At 38.0% G+C, this 24755-nt stretch overlaps 1 protein-coding gene across 1 annotated transcript in view; it reads right to left on the bottom strand.

Moving 5' to 3' along the window:
* Positions 1–979: 979 nt before the first annotated feature.
* The window catches only part of IPO8 (importin 8), a 48513-nt gene continuing 24737 nt past the window's right edge, over positions 980–24755 (bottom strand). Inside the window, exons 13-25 of the mRNA XM_076340736.1 lie at positions 22992–23081; positions 22141–22306; positions 21387–21547; positions 20814–20939; positions 18952–19018; positions 18308–18433; positions 17717–17814; positions 16580–16675; positions 14894–15114; positions 7086–7291; positions 5367–5615; positions 4574–4690; positions 980–3870 (exon numbers count right to left, since the gene is read on the bottom strand). Of these exons, the coding sequence (XP_076196851.1) occupies positions 3773–3870; positions 4574–4690; positions 5367–5615; positions 7086–7291; positions 14894–15114; positions 16580–16675; positions 17717–17814; positions 18308–18433; positions 18952–19018; positions 20814–20939; positions 21387–21547; positions 22141–22306; positions 22992–23081 (1821 nt within the window). The 3' untranslated portion in view covers positions 980–3772. The remainder of the gene's footprint in view (positions 3871–4573; positions 4691–5366; positions 5616–7085; positions 7292–14893; positions 15115–16579; positions 16676–17716; positions 17815–18307; positions 18434–18951; positions 19019–20813; positions 20940–21386; positions 21548–22140; positions 22307–22991; positions 23082–24755) is intronic.

Below are 24755 nucleotides of genomic sequence, written 5' to 3'. Positions count from 1 at the left end.
TAGGTTGCATTGCTTCAAGAACAACAGGATTTTTAAAAAATTGTTTAAGCTTTACCTTTTCAAGTATTTTGAATATCCCCTGAAATATCTGATAACATAGTGGTTGGCAAATGGAAGGAAAGGAGGGAAGAAAAAAGGCTGAAAAATATTCTGGAAACAAAAGACAGTTAATCATTCATGTTGTCTACAATTCCTTTGGCTCACAAAAGTCTCAAGACAGGCTCTTGCTTTATAGCAAAAAAAAAAAAAAAATCCTCTACTCTCCTACCTTCTCCCCTCTACAATGTATGATGGAATCCAGAGTCACAAACTGCCTGGACTTCACAGGCAAAGGGCATGTCCCAAAGAGACATTTCATGTCTCCCTGACACCCCGCAGGTGTAACATTCTTTACATATTTTGACTTACACTCCCAAAGCACGTTTATTTCAATCAGACTGTGCACATGTGAGTTTCGGGGGATTGTTGGGGTTGGGGCTTTTTAGCTTTTTCCTTAGCTTGATATTCTGCACTCTTCCTGGAGCTGGCCATTTTGATTAAAGATTTTGCTTTGTAATGACAGCAAACCAAGTACTTCAACTTTGAAAAAGAGAGAGTAAAAAGAAGCAGCCAAAACATGTGGTGATTCTTATTTTCCTTTCAAGAGTGACAAAACAGCATATGCAATTCAATACCCAGGATCAGTTAATTTTATCTGAAAAAGCAGCTTATCATGTACGGTAACATTTGCTATGATTATAACCTACGTAATGCTAATTTCCTATGTAAAGCCCCCATGGTGCCCATATGAGTCACCTTCACACTTTGGGAACATGGGCATGGGGCAACATAGGTCACCGGTTATCAGCCTTTGTTTTATTTTACAGGACATTCATGATTCTCTGCACTTCCAACGGCAAATACATCATGCTTGGTTGGCCAATGCTGGTATCTGATATTCCATGACTACCTTGGCTTCAAAGTGAGACAGTAATGCACATTTGTGTTACTCTCCCTTTAATGTAGTACAAAGCTGGACACAGCTCAGAAAGAAATCCCTAAAATCCATTACCTATTTATGATCATGTACAAACGGATATTTATCATGTTAAAAGAGAACCATATGTTGAAGTGGAGGCTAGAGCCCAATAAATCTTTTTGGATGAAAACCCTTTTCAAAAAAAGGAATAAAATAATTAACATTTGCTTTTGCCAGTAGAAACATTTGCTCGTGAATCTCCTGGGATAGGAAGGGCATTTAACCTTTTTACATGCCATCCCCTCAGACATCTCTGACCCCCACTGCAAAATAGACAACAAAGATTCCCGACTCCACGCTGCTGATTAAACCCCTTGTAAGAAACATCTGGATGAAATTTTCTTGGCAGTTGATTTGAAAAGTATACAAGAAGCAGAACTAGGGAGCAGCCATAGTTCAGCTGAGTGACACAAAGATGATGCTATGCAAAAGCAGATTTTTCCTTGAACACATTAACTCCCAAATATTAGCTTGTGACTGTGCAAGCAACCTCATTAGCAGAAGAAAAATAAATCCCTCTTCTACTCTGCATGCCAGTGTGGAGAAGGCAAATGGGCTTTGAAAGAAACCCAACTTGACAATCTCATTTTTTTTAAATAAAATAATAAAGGGCTTAAACAGTTTACCTGCCTAATACTTAACTTCAATTGTCAGGTAAGAGAGAAGTTGTCCACGTCCTTAACTTCCAAAAACCACTTCTTAAATTCGTGAAGGATTTCAAAATGTCTACGGTTTCTGAGAAACTCACCAACAAACTGGATGTAATGCCTTCCTACCATCTCAGTCAATATACCCCCAGGCCTAAATTAGCAAAAGTGACATAGAATTTTCATGGCCTGATGTTCAAAATAAAGGATGTCCGAGCCCCCTGTTGCTTGAGCTTAAAGAGCCTGTCCGATGCAGCTCAATGTATTGTTCCCTTTTGGAAATACAGACCCTGGAATTTCCACAGTTTTCCGTATGTACCACAGACCTAAAAGTGAGAAATTTTCACTGTTGCTATTAAGTGAGTAGCAGCAGTGAAAAACCTACACGAACCAGGCCAACTTTACTCTGCAGCTGCTGTGTGGAGGGAAAAAAAAAAAAGCAGCAGCAGCAGCGAACAGCGAACAGAGAGAGTCTGACACAAAGGTGCAGGAAAAAGGAAAGCAGCAGGGAACCTTCTGCCCCACAGCTGCCACGCTGAGAAAATTCCAGGGGATGGGGCAAGGAACAGGCAGAGATACTTTGGCCTTTTCCAGAAGCCAAGGTGTAGAGCACTTCAGATTTATCAGACTGAATTATAATTACTCTGACATATAAAAAATGAAAGCTTCAGCACAGTGCCGGGCCAGCAATCTGTAATCCGCTAGAGCCATTGAAAATTTGATGGGGTATGGGAAGGGCTTCGACTTTTCAGTTGCGGCACTGCTCTAAAGAAATACATTATCAGTATGCGCTTAAAATTGCTTGGTAAATATTTTTAAGTCGTAAAGAAATTAACACATAGAGACAAAATCTGGTCTAAACATTTTATCTCCAATCCAAACTTCACATTCTAAAGCACCCCTACTTATTTTGGCTACACCACTGTGATCCCAATAGATCTAAAGGAGGGGCACCTATTCAAATTAGTACTGCTATCAGTTTCTCACTAAATAAACATATTCACAAATACTTTGTTATATGTGTTTCAATTTATGAGAAACCAGTCTTTGAAATTTAGGAAAAAATCTGGCAGATAATGAAATTTCAGCATGGGACAAGAACAGCCAAATGGAATGCAGACCAGAAATTCAATCACAGAAGTGTAAGAGTAAGAAGAAATAAGTTTGGAGCTGTTTTTCTTCTATCAAGATAAATAAAATACTGTAAATATTTTGTACCACATTATTCAGTACTACCACTGGAATGGTAATGAATGAATAAAAACAGAAAAGAGTTTTATAGAATCCCAAGTAAAATCCAATATTCATCAAAAATAGTGGAAATAAAAAGTTGTCATGTAGAACATCTACATGCGAGGGCCACACCACTTGTCCAGGCAGGAGGTAATATCAATGTAGATTTAGGGTAGCCACCTGCCACGCGTGCCATCATAACTCAAGCGAGTTGATTTCACGGCTAAGAGAAATAATTTAAGACTACTGCATCAAGGGAAAATCTGCAATTTTGTTCAGACCCTTTGATGTAACCAGTGTATGCTTTGCAACTCCAACAGACACCTCCCTCTACACGTTTGGTCTGCACCAAATAGGGAAGATGAAATCATATTCTGAATCCAGCAATGTGTATGCAACCAACGAACAATTAAACTGAGTAGTAAAAAGCAGGTGACTGGAAAACATGGAACCGAGGCTTACAGTGTATCAAGAAATGTCCTTACACTTAAAAAATTATAATGCACTCCAAAATCCATTTGTTCAGGCAATCCATGTACAACAGAAGGCACTGTTATCCATATGAATCTATCAATTCTGCACAGCAAAAACCTGAGAAGTGCAACTCAATTAGATGCAGCCTGGCCCCTCCCAGTCATTCAGGTTCCTCAAGGACAAATGTTTCCTTTCAGTCCATCGAATTATAAAAACACGACAAGAATTTGTACATTACAGTAGCTGGTTAGAAAGAGCATTCTGGTGGGGGAAGCACACTGCTATTTTCCAGAAAACCTTCAGCAGCATTAAATTACCCTCCCCTATCACTCAGAAGTCACGATGATTTCAAGAAAATGTAATGATGAGACCCTTCCCATTGACCTTTGTAGTTGATCCTTCAGTTGCCACCAGGAGTACTTCCAGCAAAGTTAAATGCTGTGATCAGTCCTTTGTTGTCAAATGCGTAGCCACTTTGTTGTTCTATTGTCTTAGTCTCTAGAATTCAAAGAAGGGAAAGAATATGAAAAATAGTCTATAGAGAACACTTTTGACAGAGACAATATAGCTCAGCTAAGAATGCAAAGTTGTGGAAAAAACTCTCAGTTGAGTCAAAATTCCGTTCCCTAAATGCAGTGACAGTAATAAATTACACTCAGATTTTCTCTAAATGCATAAACGCACACACCTCTACAACAGAGCTGAGAAATTAATCCTCTACAGAATCAGTCTATGTCACACTATTCTGCGTCCTTTTTGATTAAATCTGAATTTATTTTCCACGATGCAAGCTTTCTAAACTTCTAAAACCTTACCCTGACTGTGAAGGCAATGTTAGTGATTAAAAAGTTACAAAACCCTTAAACACATAATAATCTATAGTAATCTTCATCAAATGCCTGGCTGACAGCTAGATATTGCCTTAATTTGCTCTTCATTTCAAATGTCAGATTGTGCAAAACTAGTTCGTACCCTGTTCAAACAGCAGCACATGTCAATGAGAAGGCAATTAATTAGAAGCAACAATAATCTCTCTGAATAACATACACTTCCAAGCAAGAGATAATATAAGCGCAATATCCTACTCACACTTCTCAGGAAATGTTAATTAGCACAGAGGTTTATTCTCTCTGTTGTTACAGATTAGATGCAGTTCCAACATCTCTGCAACAGACAAAATGGCCCCAGAGAAGTGACTCACCTGCAGCATTTCGCCGGTGTTCTGCTAATGTATAAATTTCCTGCAGCTGTTTCTTCTGATCCTCACTCAACGGTGCTGTCAGCGAATGGTACCAGGCTGCATCTCGGCTCTGCACCGCTGTCAGAACAGGAATGGATGAAAAGTGATTATCAGGTCACATTGCAAGTTAATTTAAGAAGAACAAAATGAAACACATGGAATTCCTGGTTGGTTTTAAAACAGCATTTGCACTGCAAAACAGGTTCAGTGTTCCTGTCAGTTTTCTTAGCACAGAATCCCCACTGTAATAGAGGTAATCCATTTTGGGGAACTTAATCACATTCTCTGCTTTCTGAAACCGAAAGTTAACCATGTGGCCATTATTCATGGACAGTGATGAAGTGAATCTTCTAATTTAAAACTCCTATCAAAACTATAAGCAACAGGATTAGTCAAACAGGAAAGGGAGAAAATTTCTCCATTATGATTTTAATATCTAGAAAGTGACAAATATTTCTATATATAGGAGTCCCCCTAGTGACCGAGTCCCACTTATTTAAGCTCTGATTGAAAAGTTCTGAAAGAGAACATGAAGAGAATTAATCTCTGGCTGCATCTGCTACCATTTGTTTTTGCAGTACTTGTAAGCCAAAAAATCTTAGGACTAATATTAGAAAGCAAGATCACATTTTCCAGTTTCAATAATCTAAATTATTACCCACAACAAAGAAAAGGTTTTTTCCCAGTGATGATCATAAACATCTCCAAACGATTTCATCATGTTATATCATTCTGCCAACTAGCAAACACGTACCTAAAAGTGCTTGTGTAAAAAACTGGTATTCATCAACACCATTTTCAAGGTCAAGAGGTGTGCTGAACCCTTCAAGAGCAGTCTCTTCCAATGCATCTTCATCCCAGTCATCATCATCATCATCATCTTCATCCTCTTCCTCTCCACCTCCACCACCACCACCACCACCACCTCCTCCTCCTCCACCATGGTTCTCTTGCATCGCCTGGCTCACTTCGTTTGTCTCCTCCTCATCACTCGGTATCTCTTCTGCAAAATCATTGATGTGTTTTGTAAAACAAAGTTTAATAAATGTAAGGAAACAATGACTTATGAATGAAGAACAATTAATAAATCTAGGTTTTGGCCGGAAAGGGTACCCTCTGTTAACACCCTTCCCCCAAAATCTTTGAAGAACTGGAAAAATGAAGCTGTTGAAATGTTTCCTACATTCAAGATCAGTTAAGCTTCTGTTTCTAAGCACACCTGGGGAATGTGAAACTGCCATCTTTTTTCTCCTTTCATTTATGCAGTCATTGTGCAATCATAGCATCCAAAAATTTTGAGGAAATGTGTCTTTGACAAAGTGTTCCATCACTGTGCTTTCTAAATTACGAACAAATAGAGACTTGCATAGACTTCACAAATTGACACAAAACAAAGAGAAAACCAGATGTAGACCAAATGTCTGCCTGCTATTCTTCAGAGCGCTCCTTTATTTGAACAAACTTAAAATAGCACCTTTCGCTTAGCTTGACCTTCCATTCCGCTTATGAAACGACGATTACATCCTGAATTAAATGCAACTCCAACATGCAATTCTAAACACTGCTATTTCTTACTTAAGGAAAAATATTTCTGACTTAAAATCAAGATAACAAAAATCCCCCTCCAATTCCAAACCTTCAGCTCTTCCTGTGTTAACGGTTTAGAAAGAATAAAGATGACTATATCTGCAACAAGCAGGGACTGAAGAATCACAGGACAGATTTGAAAATTACTGTGCTGTTTCCATACTGTGCTCCTATGCATTGAGAAGAATTCTGTAATTCCATTACAGAACAATCATGTGAAATTTGAGTGGATTACATAATCTGCTTATATCCAATCTAATTTTCAGACCTCAAACCATCTATCTCCTGTTCCAAGTCAAATACAGCCACACGTATCTGCCTGCAATGCTGTGCAAAATTCACTCCCCACAATTCCCTCCGCAAGGTATTCTTTGATATTTTTTCTCTTCTGGCAGACACAGCAGTAAGAGGTCTGTCTACTCCAGGAACCTCAGCTGTCTCAAACCCCGCTTTGCCAATCACTTTCCATTTGGACAAAGAAGTCTTGCTAGGATTTCCTTCAAAGTTCAGTGAAACAGGTCCTTCAAATAGTTGGGTACTAGAAACAGCTTCCCAGGAATCAAGAATATAACCAGTGCAGTCCTGGCAAACTCCTGCTGCCTATGTGAGAAGACGGAGCACATTCACAACCCAGAAGAGTGGACTTGCAAGTTTTATTGTTACTCTTAAACCAATACTACCCTTTCACAAAGTGTTAGCTGTTATACATTGAAACGTTTTGATTACATTTTGGGAGGAAAAATCAATTCCTAAGATGATCTTTCAAGTACCCAGTAAGCCGAGCTATTTTCAGCAGACTAATGAGTCTTAAAAATGAACTGCAATTTCTTACCCCCTTTAAATTAAATCCAGACAAAATCCACAATGTGAAAAGGGGAGATTTTACCATTATCTTCTGCAACGTGTTTTTCATCTTTAGCATGATCCTCATGTTCTGTGAGTTCTCGTGAGGCGCAAACTTGTTTTAAGCCCAGGAAGAGGAGGAGGATTGAAGGGACAATCTGGGCAGCCACAGCATCCACTGCAGGCGGTCGGTTCTGCAATTCCATTAGGATGCTCAGTCCTATTATACACATCTTTCTGTCATGGAGTCTGAAACAACACACACTTGTTTGTTAGACAAAAAACAGATTTTCACTGCAAGGAGACCATTAAAGTCCTGGTGCTCGACATGGCAGAAGACAATGTCACAGAAACTGTGTTCAAAGTCTATGTTCGAAGCTCCTAAACACATTATTTCCTTTGTTCTGAATGCAAGTTCCCCACTGGAAAGTACTTGTCCGACAACAATTAAATACCTTTCAAGCACTGGTCAAATTCCTGTGATTACCAAATGCAAAGTTTGTAATGCTAAATAAATACTGTTTAATAATTATGTAGACTATCTTGTCTTTAATAAAGCATTTGATACAGATTATCATCATTAAATAGGATGGAAAATTAATTTGCCTTGGCTTTGATAGCAGTACTGTTGCAGGGATTGAAATTAGCAAAAAGACTATTAGTGAAGAGTAATGATAAGCAGGAATGCACTGAATTGCAGGGTGCATTTATGGAGCGCCACAGGGCTAGCTGTATTTAAACATGTTTATTAAGAGTCCCTCAGAATGGCTGTATTACACATCCAATTTCCGACACTAACTTGAGACACATTGCTAACTCCAGTGAAAGCAGGGAAATAATTCCACCGTATCAAGAATAACTGGCAGTACACTCAAACAGGGAACTTGCAAATGAGTAGACCTCCAGTAAAACAAACTATAGATAATTGAAGGGAAAGAAAATCATGAAATTAGTAGCAGAAGATTTTTATGTGACCATAGCCATGAAACTAGGTAAGAGCCTATGCTCTTAAAAGTAAGAATTGATTTTCACTTCCAGAGATAGAAGTTATTTGCAAACAAGACAGGGAAAAATTCTCTAACTGCCTCTGCAGATACTCTTTGGTTCTTCCTTACTGGAAACACCAGTGGTATTCAACTCTAACATTATGGTATTTTGCTATTAAGGGCTTGAGAGGAGCTTGTTTTGTTTGAACTATTCAATTTCATGCTGACAGCTTCTGTGCAAGCCTTCTGCAGGACAAGTAGTTCCAGCAAGAAGTTTCAGCAAGACCTACAGAAACCAAGCAAACCTCCAGAGCTGGCAGAAAATGGCCGTCCTCCAGACTCTCGGTAGATACTTCTGTTACTGAATCAGTTTTACTTTGGAATGAAGAGGATACAAGTTGAGAGAGAAGAAACTAGTAAGATGTGCCCCACAGACTGCAATAAAGCTTACAGGGGAACACAACCAGCTCAATCCACCACTTCAAAAATTGCTATAGAAATACAATTTTAAAAGTGCTTACAATTTCATTACCAAAGATCCCATATAACATGCTACTGAACTATAATATTGTTTAAGTAACACAAGTCATCATGTATTACAGCTTTCTGAACTTTACATGTGCTTAAACAAAGCTGGGGATCTGGAGGGATTTTATTACACCTCCCACGTTGTTAGTCCTGTTAGGGCTTCGTGAAGTGATTCCATTCTCAGAGAAGTTGACAACAACAATAAATTATATATGATCATGCATAACATTATGATCACAGAAGGCCTTCCAAGAAAAACAAAGTCAACTAGCATATCAAATGACACACTTTGTCATGTTGGGTTTGGCTGCTCCATTACACGTGTTGAAAAATGTACCAAAACACAAGTAGGCGAAGAGCGTCCTTCCATCGCTGCTAACTGCAATACTTTCTTTTCAGAAGGAATGGAGCACAAAAGAGGGCATGCAAATCAACCAAGGACACTGAGTCAGGGGAACAGGGTCTGCTTTCAAGAAAAAAAATTAAACCCTTTACTCCTGTCAGTTTATCTACGTTGAAAACAACCTCATTGCCATTTGCTCTCATGCCAACACTGTAAAGACCAAAATCCAAGCTAAAGATGATGCTACATGTGAATGAAACATAGCTTTTTGGGGAGAATTGTCCTTACTGCAAGTACAAAAGGAATGAACTTTCTCTACCTCCTCCCTCTGCCAGCACCCTCATCCAAGTTTGACCAAAGCTCTGCAATCTATGCACAAGACTTCTGTCCTGCATCCTAACACCGGGAAGCCATGAAATTTCTTCAAGCCCCAAATGTATAATGAAGCAATTTCAGTGTACATGCGCCAGAGTAGTTAACGACACTTGGCACTACCTTTTATAATACATTTGAAAAAGCTACCATTACACAATGCCAATTGCAAAATGCAACACAGTAAAATGTAAAAAAATCTTAGTAATTAGTGGCTTAGCTTCATATTAAGTTATCTTTTCTGGACAGCAAACGAAAGTGCGAGAATCGAGCATTGCTGTTTAAAAGGGAGTCATCATTATGAAGCAACCCAAATGGCCAAAAAATACAGCATATTTGTCATGCTCCATTTTCAAGCTTCTAAACAGAGAAGTTGTAAGAATGAACACATCTTCAGAATATGCATGTTATTAGAAGACCCAGCAGGACAGGAAAAATCCAGGCATCAAACCATCTTTAGTGAACCTGAGCCAGAAGGAGACTTATTTCTTCCACCTGCCAGCAGAGACAAACAGCAGGATAAGCATCTGCCTTGCCTGAAGTTCAGCATCCTACTACGTCCCAGCTGTATCAAGTACCCACAGGACTGAACAAGCAAAACGGAGTTTTATGTCATTTACCTATTTTTGTAATGGCAAAGAATGGTTTCAGGACCATTCCTTTGCTGTCAAAAGGCTCATTATTTCAGCACCCTTCTGCCTGCATGAGGGAGCCTGGATACGATTCTCCTTAGTGCTTTGTGCTTCGAGATCCGTATTTATTTGCTCAGCAGCACACAATAGTCCTCCCTAACAATCACAGACTCTGCTTGCTCCCTCAATGGTATATCAAGCCTGGAGTGCTAAACATGCAACACATGGCACTGCAGTGCACAACTCCTAGGCAAGTCTATTTTTAACAAGCTGTGTGTGGTCTTCATAATCTGCACAACCTTTTCTTGCTAATGCACTTCCTTCCAATACAGGACAAAAAGATCTAAGAATCTTTTGTATTTTAAACCAAGCTGAAAGTATTTCAAAGGGAAATAACTAATCCTTTCCTTCACTGGTTTGCTGTGCTCCTTTATGTGAGGATCAGGTTGCTTTCTATTACATCAATCCAGTTCCTGGACAAACTGCAAATAATTAGCCATTTCCTTCTAGTTGCAAAGTTGGAACTAACCTTGTTTTCCTATATAGGACTGGGATTTTATATAAAACTCTGAGAAAGCTAGGATTTCTAACTATTTAAACTGCTATCAAATAAATCCCCCTATTCAGCTTCTAAAAAAATAAAATTACTTATTGAGGTTTTTTTTGAAGCAAGTTAAGATTTTCCTTTCACCCTAGTTTCCAAAGAAGAATTTCTAGTATGAGAGTAAGCATAAGTCACGCAGAAGTCTCACCCAAATTTCAGCTGTCAGGGAAAAGGTGGAACGCAGTAAAGAACTGTCCTGGTTTCGGCAGGGATAGAGTTAATTTCCTTCCTAGTAGCTGGTACAGTGCTGTGTTCTGGATTTAGAACAAAGTTGATAACACACCAATGTTTTAGTTGTTGCTAGGTAATGCTTACACTAGTCAAGGACTTTTTAGTTTCCCATGCTCTGCCGACTGAGAAGTGCAGGTGCACAAGAAGCTGGGAGGGGACACAGCCGGGACAGCTGACCCAAACTGGCCAAAGGGATATTCCATACCATGTGACGTCATGCTCAGTATATAAAGCTGGGGGAAGAAGAAGGAAGCGGGGGGGATGTTCGGAGTGAAGTGACCATTACGTGTGATGGAGCCCTGCTTTCCTGGAGATGGCTGAACACCTGCCTGCCGATGGGAAGCAGTGAATGAATTCCTTGTTTTGCTCTGCTTGCGTGCGCAGCTTTTGCTTTCCCTATCAAACTGTCTTTATCTCAACCCACGAGTTTTCTCACTTTTACCCTTCCGATTCTCTCCCCCATCCCACTGGGGGGGAGTGAGCGAGCGGCTGTGTGGTGCTTAGCTGCCGGCTAAACCACGACAGGAACAAATGTTTCTACAAATGCCTTTTCAGTTTGAAGTTATTGTAGAAAACATTTAGAAATAAATAAATACAATATACTGTGGTACATGGGCATTATGGGCACACATCCACAGATATGTAATATCCACAATGACATACTGTATTTATGCACAGTCTTACAATGAGTTCTGAGCTCTCCTTTCCTGGATCATTTTTAATATTCAAAATTTCGAATCAGTTTTAAATAGTTTCCATATTTTTAATAACATGGAAGAACAGTTACTTATCTTACCGTAACTGCTTTTCCCTCCCAAGATGTATTATTCCCATGGATTCCATCTCATGCATTCACAAGTGCTGCTCAAGAAATACTGCATTCTTTTGGCAAACACCGTTGGCTCCAGCCTGAGAGCATGCAAACACGCACAACCCTGCTGCTGGCAGAGCAGGATCTATGGGTACTAAGACTTCACAGGAGCAGAAGGAGGACAAAGGGGTGCGAGATTTATGTGGACAGAGCATCTTGAAGAGCCACTGTTACCAGTAAGCCACAGATTTCCTGCATGGCTGACAAAGAAATGTCAGTAAGGTTCACCTGGTCCTTCACACCTGGAGGTGGACCTACTTTGATCTTCTCCAATTTCTCTAGGATCTGTGAGTCTTCCAACTGATTTGAATTTAAGCCTAAAACTGCCTCTTGCTGGAAAGCAATCTAACTGTAAACCAAAGCAGCAGTGAATGATGGCTGGTGAGAAAAAGGACTGTATAAATCAGGGTGCCCACTGCTGTCTTCACTGATGAAGACATGAAATCTGCAGGGGTGGACCCAAGGAAGGGTTTCAAGAAAGCCAGACTTTGTCTGCGTTTCTGTCTTTTCCTGTTCAGTTAGGCCTCTGAATATCTGGCTGCTGTTCAGATGATGACCCTTACTAAAACAAATGGTCTTCTAGAAGCAGTGCTGTCCTGAGTGAAAGGGAGGAAGTCCCTTACATCACGTCACAGTGCCTGACAAGTAGTACTACAGCAAAAGCCCTACACCCGGAAGCCACATACTGAGGAGACAGCACTTGAAGGAAGAGTGGTTTTTAGATTTAAGCAATATTACAGATATTTATTTCACTGCTGGTAGCAGCAGATCAGAGAGATACATTTTAATCTTCTGCTGCCATTCAAGTGCAGAGTCTGAGCAGAATCTAGCATCATGATCTCCATGTTTCATTTTCAGAGGCTTTTGTCTCAGCTCTGAAGAAGAATTCAGTTGAACAGTAGTTGCAGTAGCTGATGCTTTTTGAACAGCAACACAAAAGAACTGAAAGTTAAGCTGTAGCTCACAGGAGTTCTTGAGGTTGGAGCCTAGTCAGATCTGCAGCATTTTTCCCCTCTGGATCTGACTCGTTTCTCACTGAATGCTCCAGGATGAACTGTTTAAGGCTATAAATCTCTCTCATTTTTGATTTCTTTTAAAAAAGGAATGACAAGTTTACCACCTGTACAGAATATCTTCTTTTCTACTGTCTCCGTATGTGTTCAGCATTTGATATGCAGTAGAAAAAATGACAGCACAAAGAGCTGAATGTCAAGAACTTTGCTTCAGCCATAAAAAAAAAAATTGGTACATGGAAATCCTAAGAGGTCGTGCTCTTTTCTAAAGTTGGTAGATATAAAAATAATTTAGTAATTAACAATAATATTACCACAAGGGGTGGGAGAGGTAGACTTAAAGGTGCCATTTTTCAGCCACTGGCACTCCAAAAGAAATGAGGGAAATTGGGTCCTTTATGTCTTCTTTGTCACCAACTCAAGTAACCCCTCTAATTGATAAGATGTGTATTTATGTTAAGATACAGGACGTACTTGGACATTTCGTATACATAGCAGGTAGAAGAAGTCAGAATGCTTGTGATAATATGAACTGTCTGTTTTTGTTATAATGAATAAGAGATTTTTTTTCCCCACTTTTTATCCGTTTAATTTAGTATTTTTAATTTTTCTTTCTTCCAGGAGAGACTGCTATGGTAATACCTTCAAATACAGACATGAATGGGGAATCTGCACAAAGCCTGTATACCCCAGAGCAGGCAATTTCTCTTGTATCTCCAAGTGGTTTTCATTCTAGTAAACCAAACAGAATTAATGTGCAGACCTGAATAAGGTAGTCTATGCTGCAATTCTACAAACTACTGTGCTTTCGTCCTCATCCCACAAAACTGTGTACTTAGGACAGAGGAGGGAAGAAAACAATTTTTACCAGGTACATTTGGTGTATGTTTCAAAAATACTACAAAGGACATGCTGAGAGCAAAACCCGCATATACCAGTTGGTCATCGATTGATTGGGAGTCACTATTTTATTACAGTTATGAAAAAGGTAATGCAATGCTATAATGCACCACACAGTTCTAAATTCAAGATGGACACTGAGGCAATAATGCAGCTATACCAAGATGGCATATAATTCTGTTCAGGGAAGACTAACTCAAATAAGACCTGGTATGGAGAAAAGCTATTTGGATGACTGGGAAGTGGAGAAACCATCTTATAAAAAGCCCCCTAGAGACTTGTTTAGAATTGGAAGGACAAGACTGTACCAATAAGAAACAGGTAGGAAAAGAATGACAACCTAAAATAAGGTATGCATCTATGGGTTAGGAGCTGCCTGTCTCAGCCCATGCTCATTCATGGCATGACTCCTAACACGCTGACACTTCACTTAAGCCTGTTGGCATAGACTATGCACAGGGAAGACACGTTCTAAGCCTATCCGTACACCTGCAGTCAGATGTTAGCCTCCAATGACAAAACATAACTCATAGCAGGAAGGTGAGAGGTAGCTGTTAACTACATCCGACTGCCTGCTTTGCCTTTAAGTGGATTTGAATCTCACAGTCAGACACCACATCTCAGCTGAGAGGCAAGCAGTAACCGTCAAGCAGTGGACTTCACATCCGCCCAGCATCAAGTGCATGCTTAGCTATGTGATGACAGGCTTTGTCCACCTTCATTTACTTTACAAATGTTCAGCTCCTGCCCACGTGCACACTAGTGCAGTGTACACACATATTCAAGGGAGGTCGGAATGAAGTTTAAGTTCAAGAGTATGCTAAATAGTCAGTACATCAATGGCATAATGATAAATATGCAAGTTGATCACGAACAACTTGAAGGGATTAAAATCAGAGTGTGGGATTCGCTGGACAGAGTAATGGTTTTTTAACACTAAATGGAGCAGTTAAAAGTACTTTATAAAATATAGAACAGAAAACATGTATACAGTGTTTCACTAAAAAAGTGAACATCTCGCTGAAATCCTGCTGGTCAGCTCTGAATATTACCCACAATTCATGCTGGACCATCTCTTGGAGAAGCAGATAGTTTGTGATTAAGGAACTTAAAAGAATTGTGAAATATGATATGTATTGTACCCTCGTATCCTCACAGCACAGAAAATTCAGCACGTAGCTCAACAGACCCGGAAAAGTTATATGGACATAGGTCACCTTTACCGGCACCACAGCAATGTGGTGTGGATTACTGGTATTTAGACTAACCAAGGAATGAGAACTCTTTCATCAACATGACTAGGGATACAAACAGAAGTGAACAAAAAAATCAAACCCATGGACTTTTAAAAGAAAAAACCACAATACTTGCCCAAGAAAACAGTCTGTGTCATTCATCCACTGGTTTATGAACTGTGCAGTGATGGGCTCAGGATTGTGTGGAAATCTGATGTTCTCTAAGGTGTGCAGAAGTAGGTCAGGATTGTAGTAGAGTGCAGCTATGGCAACCTGAAGACACATGGTACGAAGCTCACTTGTTTTAACTCCTCTAGTTAACCGCTCCAGAACAGCCTCCACAAAGAGCGGAATACACTGGGCATACAAATATAAAGGAGAAGGAAAAAAAAAAAACAAAAAACAAAAAAACAGGCATTATACATGTTGCCAGATTATACAAAAGTTTGAAATACTTTTATCAGAATTAATCTCCAGAGATAACTGAAGTCTAGGTATACCTAGGAATGCATTCCATTCACTCCCTAGCATAAAAGCATTTTAAGCCTCTGATTACATGCTTATAAATCTTCCCCAAAACAGTTATTCTCTGAGCTAAAAATTGCCGATGTTATTCTCAGCACAGAGGAGAATATTTGGGGCCATTTGGTGGAATTTGTTCTAGTGTGTATAAAAGGTTTAGAAAAGAACTCAAGACATTCTCATCTTTGAATAAAGATATCCAACAATTTCAAAACTAACAGGCATTAAAAATGAAATTACCTAAATCTGCAAGAAAAAGTTTTTCCTAATAAATGTAAAGTGATGTTAAATTTCTTGTAAAAGTTTGACATGAGTGAATTTATTCAGATAAAAGCAAGTACGCACAAATTTCTACATAATGAAATAAACATCTACATATATTTCAATGTGCAGGCTTATGCTTTATAATAATTTGGGAAGCATTATGAATGTTTTAGTTTATGAGTTCAGTTCAGTGTGCAATCATTCTAATTCAGAGTTGTGGAGCTCAATTAAGCCCCACCACATACTTATTTCAATGCAAATGCATACAATTCACTTTAATCCCTTCCAGATTTCTTTTAAAAATAAAATCTTTCAGAGAACATTCTTATCTTCAATGACTTCAGATTTACATTAGTAAAGTTATATTGGTTTCAGTGAAATTAATTGAAAATTTATCACTGAAGTCCATGGATTGCACTGTGGCAACATCAAATATGGTATGTTAAAGTAATTTAGGCTGGAGCGTTATGTAAAACATGAGACCAGAATTTAGCCCTTAATATAAAAAAGACTACTATCTAAAAGTGTGTTCTAAGAAACTCGGGAAAATTGTGATTATGTTTTCCCAGCAATCACAATCCAGCCACGCTAAAAATTCTTCATTTCCAAATGCACTGAGTAATTCAAAATATTAAAAAGGACCAAGTTCATATTGCTTGGAGAAACAACTTCAGGAGTTGGATATGTATAGTTAACCTCTCAGCCACAATAGTTTTAACAATGTGTGTTTTGCATCAAAAGGGAAATCCTATTAGGAGAAACCAAAAAGAAGACAATCCTGCACATCATACTATATCCTTACCGTTCAGTCTATATTCATTTTCCGGTCATGCCCACTAATCTCAAAAAAAAAAAAGAAAAAAAAAAAAAATCAATCTTACAAACTCTCCTGAGTTCATTTACTTCTTTCTGTATTTCTCCCCATTCCTACACTTCACATTTTCCTCAAATTCTCTAATTCCAACTGCTTTTCTCAGGAATCATACACGTATCATTGGAAACCAGTAAAAGAGAAAACCTGTTCAATATATATCACCTGGTCAATACCCCGTCCTTTGCATTGAAGAACAATTACTTCTAGGAGTTTGGCTGCATGGCACTCTGCATCTTCTCCTGCATCTCCTGTTAATACCTAACAACCAGAATGACAATTTAGTTTATCAGTATTAATCACTGACAACTCTGAAAGCAAGTGCTCCTGTACCTGCATACATCAAAAAACCTCTACATGGCATACACATATCTATCCATGCTATGTTTTGTGAGGAATTAAGACACACAAAAAAATCATCTCTACACAACATAAACAAGGATAAGTGACTAAAGATGAATTTAAAAATTTAGAAGAAATTGCTGTAGCTCTTTATGAATGTTAGTATTCTTTATACGTCATTGCTTTCCCTTTTTTAAAGGAAATGTTACTTACAGGAATCATTGATGTTTTCCACATTCTGTTTCCGTTTTTTTACTTCAATTCTAATAGACACTGGCAGATTAACAGCCTGGCAAAATGAAGTTCTATCTCTAGGCTAGTTTCTGATTAAAAACAAGATGTATGCAATCACTCTATGTATATGCACATACATGTGAAACTGACTGCTGCTTCTCAGTACATTTCAACCCCATGGTCAACGTCAATCAAACCTGACAAAGAAGCAGAATTCTCAAACACATTCGATTTCTGTAAGTTTCTTAAAAATAAGCAGGCAGCTAGATGCCTAACACTCTATAATGCCCAAAATCAGAGAAAGGCTGCAGCGTGATCTCATACTTTATTATACACGAGAGAATCAGCATAGAAGAGAAACATTATAGATGTAAGAAGAACTTCAAATGAGTTCACACCTTAGCTGACAACGGAAGAATCCAATCGCAAGATACACAACCCAAGGAAATCAGGCTTCATTAATTCCTCTACTTACCAAAATAGCTGTTCATAGAAGAGAGTCAAGACGAACAGCAACTTTCTCCCACACAGATTTGCACATGTAATTTTTTAAAAAGTATGTCACTTTAAAAGTGTGAAGGTGCTATGTGTACTCGGAACTGAGCCGAGACCAAATTTCATTTTGTTCTGAAATGACTAGCCACCACCTGGCATTCTCAGGTCACTCCGCTAATCTGATTGTTAAGTACCAATGATAAGCACAACAGTAAGAATCGGAAGCCTTACCTTTTTACACATAGCATAAATGATTTCTAAATGCTTTGGGTTAGACAGTAAAGTATCAGTGTCAATGGTCACGTAATTATGCAAGAGAGGCATCATATCTGCAGAACAGGGAGAGCAAAAGAGAAAAAAAATTACAAACTAATCCATGCAAGTGCTAACCAGTGAGACTGTAGTCCTATAATGGGTTTCATTAGCTCAGATTCTTGGATATGGTTGGAAATTCAAACTCCACAAAAGCCTCTTCTAGCAGAATTCTTCACCAAATGCACCATGCAGGGTGCATTCTCAGAAGAGGAAACAGAATAGGACTACATTTTAATTAATTAATTTGTAGTTTCACATTAACTTTGTATATTTCAGCTTTCTTTGAGATCAGGACCTCCGACAATAACTGATCACACTGACAGATTTGAACATGCTTCTCCTACTTATATATGCTCCTGTTGTACTCCCACACTAAACAGACGGTCAGGGCATGACTCAAATACATGATCATTTTAAACCAAGAAACTAAATGGAAGCGACCCTTATTAAAGTGGGTTTTAGAGATGAATTCCCAAACAGTGGAAACACCAACAGAAGTGATCATACCTGCAAAGTACTCAAAGCAATCCTGCTGGAAAACCTCATACAGAACGCCTAAAAGCTGCCACATTTGAGGTGAAATCATCTGGCACGTCAAGCTGTAGGCCAAGGAGAGAATTTCTTCATAAAACTCTGGAAAGGAGAAACAATCTGAGGTGGGGTGCTTTAAAAAATAAATTTAGCTTGCAAATACCTTGAAATCTGAAACCAAGCCCCGAGTCATATAACAACCAGAAGACAGCAATTTACTGAAAAATATTTTTATTTTCTCAACCTTGTGTTTTTTGCACACAAAACTGTGTGTAGGGTACTGATAAAGCAGCAATTTAATTGCAGACCATGTCTATAAAATACTAATGTAATTGTAGACATTGTCCTTTAACACAGCTAGCTAGAACTATAATCAGAACTGCATCTTCTGCTTTTGAGTCTGACCTCCAAAACACAATAACCAGCCTGACTAATGTACAAGAGGAGATCAGGAGAAACAAATCATAACTGAAAATTAATGTCTTTTTTTCTTTGAAGAAGCACACAAAAAAAAGATGGAGTTCGGTTCAGGAAGATAGTATTGTTTGCAATAATTAATTTAAGAATTTTTTATGTAAAAACATGTAATGTTTTTTCTAAAAATTATCTCTAAAACATACCAATAACGTGTTTCTGCAAAACGAGGCCAATGATCTGTAAACAAATGCTCTCGAGCTGTTGAGTTATCTGAAATAGAAACATAAAGCAGTTTATTCAAAAACTTAGAAATACAGCAATTTAATCAATGTATTTGACTAATTCAGTTTGAGAAGTTCTTCAAAGCAAAAAGGCTTTTATAACTTTTTAAATGCTGCCTTAACGATCACAGTATTATGAAATAAGGTCTCACTGATGTAAGTACTCAAATTTTCAATAGAGTATTGCTTTAAAACTTGTCACTTACAGCATTTTTCTTTATTTGAAAAAAATCTTACTGTACGGTTATTCTACAGATCCTATCAAAAACTGTTATCTGTTGTCTCGTCCGGATATGAAGTAACACTGTACTCAAAGTGTTTGAGATAAAGCCTCTCTCCAAAATCTTTGAAGTAGAATGGGTTAAAAGGAAGAAAGGAAGAGGTGCTTTTGCCTAAGGTCTATGGAGAGCTTCCCAGAGTAGGCTCAGCAAAAGGAACACAAGCAGAATTTGGGAGCATACAACTGTGTTGAAGTCAGGATTCAGCCTTGCCATGTTGGACAGAGAGACTACGTTTATGAATTAAACTAAATTACAAGGAGAACTATATGGCCACATTATAAGTCTAATTAAAACCAGCAAATACAGACATTTCATGTTATTACCACTGGTTATTCATTACAGACATAATCTCGCAGGATGTGAGGCTTTCTGGGCTTGTTCTAGCAAAGGGATTAAGTATGTGACCACAGATTCATCCACTTATCTTCAGACACTTGACTCAAAAGTTACCATCCCCTAAACTCCCTCCATACTTAATGGTGAAAGGGAAAGGAATTTCTAAGGAGTTTTCAGCCTCATATATCCTTTCTATATCATTTATATCACTTCTAAAATGATTTAAGATCCTGAGATGAAGAGCACTCTGCACAATATTTTACTTTGTGCTTCACACAACAGAAAAACAAACTGCTAAGTTTATAACAAAAATACCCCAACCCCAAAGGTTTTCCTAGGCTAAAACCTGAAGATCCACTTCAGACTATCATTCCTGATGCTCAGCTTAGCTACCAGATTTCATTCTAGCTTTCAAAAGATGCAGGCGGTTCTTGTAAAGGAATGAAAGATGTTTTGAAATCCAAAGGAACACAATGATCTTACAAGAAAATAATTAGTATTTTAATTAATGTATTTTTAAAATCATAAGCTTCATAAAAATATTTCATACTTGCAATGAAACATTGTAAGTCAAGGAATCAAAACAATCTAGGACAAAGCACTTTTATGCCAACTGAGCTTGAAGTTACTGACTGACTTTGCCTCTCTGGTCAGTCACTGAACTCCTTCCTACTTCAGTCAGCCCAGGTGGTATGAGCAGAAAGAATCTCTTTCTTCCCTGAATATGTGAAATATAGACTTACATTGCACCACAACTGGGAGACCAATTCCTAGGAATTCTATCCAAGAAATGGCTGGGTAAACAACAAAATATGAGTCACCATTGTAAAAAATTAGCCTTATGCAAAATATTTCTCCCTAAAATCTATTTTAACAGTCTGTAATACAATTATCCGATGAAGTGTTTACCACAATAAGGGCTAAGGATTTTACCCTCAGGAAATAAATTCCCCTCGAAGTTGAGAGCTAAACAATTAAGAAGTCACAAAAGTAAACTGGGCTTTAAATTCAAATTTGTCAGAGATCACTTGGTACTAATTCACCATCCTGCTATAATAAATGCACATTCATGTCAACTCAAGTGATGCAACATACATAGAAGCACTTGTTGTCACGAATGAAAGGCATGAGGGAACAGCAGAAAAGACGTATAAAAGAAAATCTCACCTCCTTGTGATCTTCCACAACTGTCAGGATAGTGTCAATTGTGTGCAAGATGCCCATGGCCATAACTGTTTTGTCCTCTACTTCCTCATATTCCTCACTCTGAAGTACTTTACCAAATATTTCAGCCTATGAAAAAAAAACCAACCAACTTGACATTCAAGAGCAAACTCACATTTCTAATTTGTCATGCAAAACCAAGACAGCTAATGCAACAGCAGCAACGCCTTACCTGTAAGAGCTGTCAGTGTTGAAAAATATGGTCCTTACTTTTGAAAGGGGAATATAGAAAATTAAAAACTCCTCTTTTTTTGAGAAGTCTGGCTATGTTAAGTCATTTGAAATGTTAAATAGTTAGAGCTTGGCTCATTAAAACCAGTGACAAAATTCAGTATCTTTGAAAAACCTATAGGTTTTAAGGATGCTTCATACAGAAAAAAACATATTGTGAATACTATAGGTGGACTTTTATAAAGATTACTTTAAACAGTGTGCACTTCAAACAAAGTTCATTAAATGTTTACCAAACTAGGCATGTGCTTCTGACTGGACTGTTATTTTACTATTGTCTCTTACCAGGTGTTGAGTCATGTCAACGGCGATAGTAGCTACTTCCTGACTGTACTCACAGATCATCTTCTGGATTACATTAGTAAGATCATCATTTTCCGTCTCTCTAACAATGTGCAAGAGCTCTTGCATAACTGGCCTTACATAAGGCTTCACATATTCCTTGGCTAAAAAAACAATTGAAACTAGGTGAAATCAACTATCCATAAACACAAATATACAGTATCTCAAAACTACTAGGTCACTGACTACTCTTGAACAAAGTAATTTTTTAAAGTTTAATTCACTAAAAAAACCCAAAAAAACCTACCCAAGGCACTTTTACAGCCCATCACTAGTAGACTAACAAAGTAAATAAATTCTACATTTACCACATTCAATACTGAAACACGATCTACAACAAAAATCCACTGTTTTGGGGGAATACATGTCCTCATACATAGGCAGCATTCGTTCTTAAACATACACACTATCTCACTTCACTAAAGAAAAACAAAGACAGGTGCTATTTGCTTTATTAAAAGAAACATGTTGATTCTCACTTCTTTTGTGCAGACACCTGCCATAAAAACTTGAAGTCAGAATTCTGGGATGTGTACAGTAACTAATGAGCAAGTGAAGCTGTCTAAACATGATGAAATGTTCTGAAATCTATGTCTTTAAATGGTAGAAATGTTTAGATAAACCTGCACCAACCTCATCTCTACAAAAAAAAATAATCATCATCAGTGCATACAACGGATGAATCACCGTAGCATACCTTGCTCTTGGTTGCTTATTAACGTCTGAAGAGCTATGGCTGCTTCTACTTTGACAGGCATTTCCTTATCATCAATCAGGCTCTTCTTTGCCAACTCTACTGCATTCCTCAAGTTTAGCTCATTGTGAAATTTCAAAGCACTGAATGAATGAAGTACCCAACAGGACTGCATGACAAAAAGAAAAGCAAGTTAGGGACTATTGCAATTTTTAGCATTTTTTAACTGATTCAAAAACAATGCTAACTATCTCTCTGTTTGCACGTATTGCCTTTTTTTTCCTTAATTATGGTGTATTCATACAGTAAATGTAACACAGTTTTTGCACTCGAGCAGTTCTTTATTTTCCTTTCCCCAATTTCAATAAATTCAGTATGCACATAATTGGCATTCATAGTTTTGGTCCTTCTGGGGGAAAAAAATCAGAACAGAAATTAAACAAAATTAACTGTTTGTTTATGACTGATATGGGCACTTGGGGATTTTCTTCAAGCTACACTCAAACTGACATTATCTACTCTGTGGAAATCCTACCTATTCTTCACAGCCATCCAACCATTCTAGTTATTGAGATCTGCTAAGGAAAAATGGTCACAAAAGGGCCACAACCACTGCTCAAATTCTCCAATCTGATCAAAGAGGTAAACAATAATATGACACAGACTTTGCATCAGTTCATTTAGCTGACAAATCATTTTTTAAATCAAAATACTGAAAAATTACTGTACAAGCTTGTAATTTGAAATTTTGCTATGTATTTGCTTTATTTCTTTCATTAACATTCAGAATGAAGTCAAACTACAAAGGAAAGAATCATGGCGAATACTGAAATTGATATAACTGGTGAACTTACTCTAGCTCTGAGGTACCCCAGGTTAGACATGAACAATGGAAATACATGATTCTGTAACATCAGCTCCATTTGATCCTTGAAGACACTCTTCTGTTGGTGTAAATACAAATTAATTTCGGAGACGATTCATTTTACATACTTCATTCTAGCCAGTAATCCATTTCAGCTATCAACCATGGGAAATACAATGACTTGTCTATGCAATAAAGGTATTCTCTCACAAAGAGAACTGGATCTCATACCCTGAACTAAACAAACCTCATAAGCATAGCAAGTTCAAAGCCAGATAAGTAAAAGAACTGTACATATAATATTCAACTCTACATTACTCATTACAATACTGTAAACCGGAATTTTCATTTTCTTTAATGCGATTGATTCCAGCTGATTTTTCTTAAAAATTAATTAGGGTCAATAATCTAGTACCGCCATTCTTCTTACAAAGGAGTACATACATACGTGAAGATAAATATAAGCTTAGTATGAAACAGCTCTGAGTTTCAAATGACCTACTGTTACTATAAGCATCAAAACTAATTATTTTACACACTACAACAGTAACTCACATCTTTTTTCATGTTTTTTAATGGACTAATATAATTCCTTTGTGATAGCAATCTCCTTGGCTGGAGAAGGATATTCGATGAAAATTATCCTTCATTATTCCAACCTTGGCAAATCCTAAGATATTCACAAGAAGCCAGGACCACCAGCATGGAGACTTGGGACTTTCCTAGCACCTATAGCCCCAGGATACTAGAAAAGATACATGCTGGGGACCATGTTACCATCTAAAGGAATGATTCAGTGGCTAAGATAGGAAGAGGGTGAAAGGGGACATTCAATACAAAATGTATCTTAGATGATCGCACTTCTACTTCACCAATGCATACATTATTTTTTCCCACACTGATTCACCAACCTTCAGAGAGGCAGATGAAGAACTCAGCAGAGAAAAAACACAGAGAAGGGAAAAGAATTTTCCCTTGTGCACACAGGTCAGAGGTTTGCACGCATTGAACTGGAGCCGTTGTGGAGAGCCAGGTGGCTAAGGCAGGATCATTGTGTCTACGAGCTCCTTACAATCTGTATCTCAGCCAGCTCACCAGCCAGAAAGCACTTACAAATCGAGTATTTTATGCACACACAGTTCATTAATTTTTCAATCTGCCAAATCCCAAACACAAGAAATTCAGAGTTGGGAGGAGTCTACAGTGTTTGGGGATTATTACTCTTTTACAAAGTATATTGTAACTTCACGTTTCAGGACTGAAAATTTCAAGTCGGAGCAGTATACTGGAATAAATCCCTTTCTTTTTCTGCAGGGATAAATGGGTTTAGAAACCCCCTGGTCAATATGAAAGGCTCCTCACAACATGAACAATGTCTTCCTCTTTCACTGTTATACTCCAGCATTAACAATCCAACATAATCTACAAAAATTCTGCAAAAGTTACTGATGTTTCAGGATTTCAGGTCATGGATCAGTGCATTGGTAAAAAATTGATGGTAAATGTTGGTAAGATGTTGCTTGTCACATGAAGACACATCTTGTACAGAGAGACAACTCACATAAAATAAAACAAATCACTTTTAAAAGGAAGCCTCCAGCACAAGGCTGCCATTCTCATGCTAAAAGTGGTAACTTTTTGGCAGTTACTTTTGACGTGGAGAGAGGGCATACTTTGGACTCCACCGTCTACAAAAGCAAGGGAAACTGTAATCAATATTACATTAGAGAGCAACTGAGTGGATTAAATGTGT

The sequence above is a fragment of the Aptenodytes patagonicus genome, chromosome 1 (genome assembly GCF_965638725.1).
Source record: "Aptenodytes patagonicus chromosome 1, bAptPat1.pri.cur, whole genome shotgun sequence".
Classification (NCBI taxonomy): domain Eukaryota; kingdom Metazoa; phylum Chordata; class Aves; order Sphenisciformes; family Spheniscidae; genus Aptenodytes; species Aptenodytes patagonicus.
This window is presented reverse-complemented; position numbering and strand designations above follow the sequence as displayed.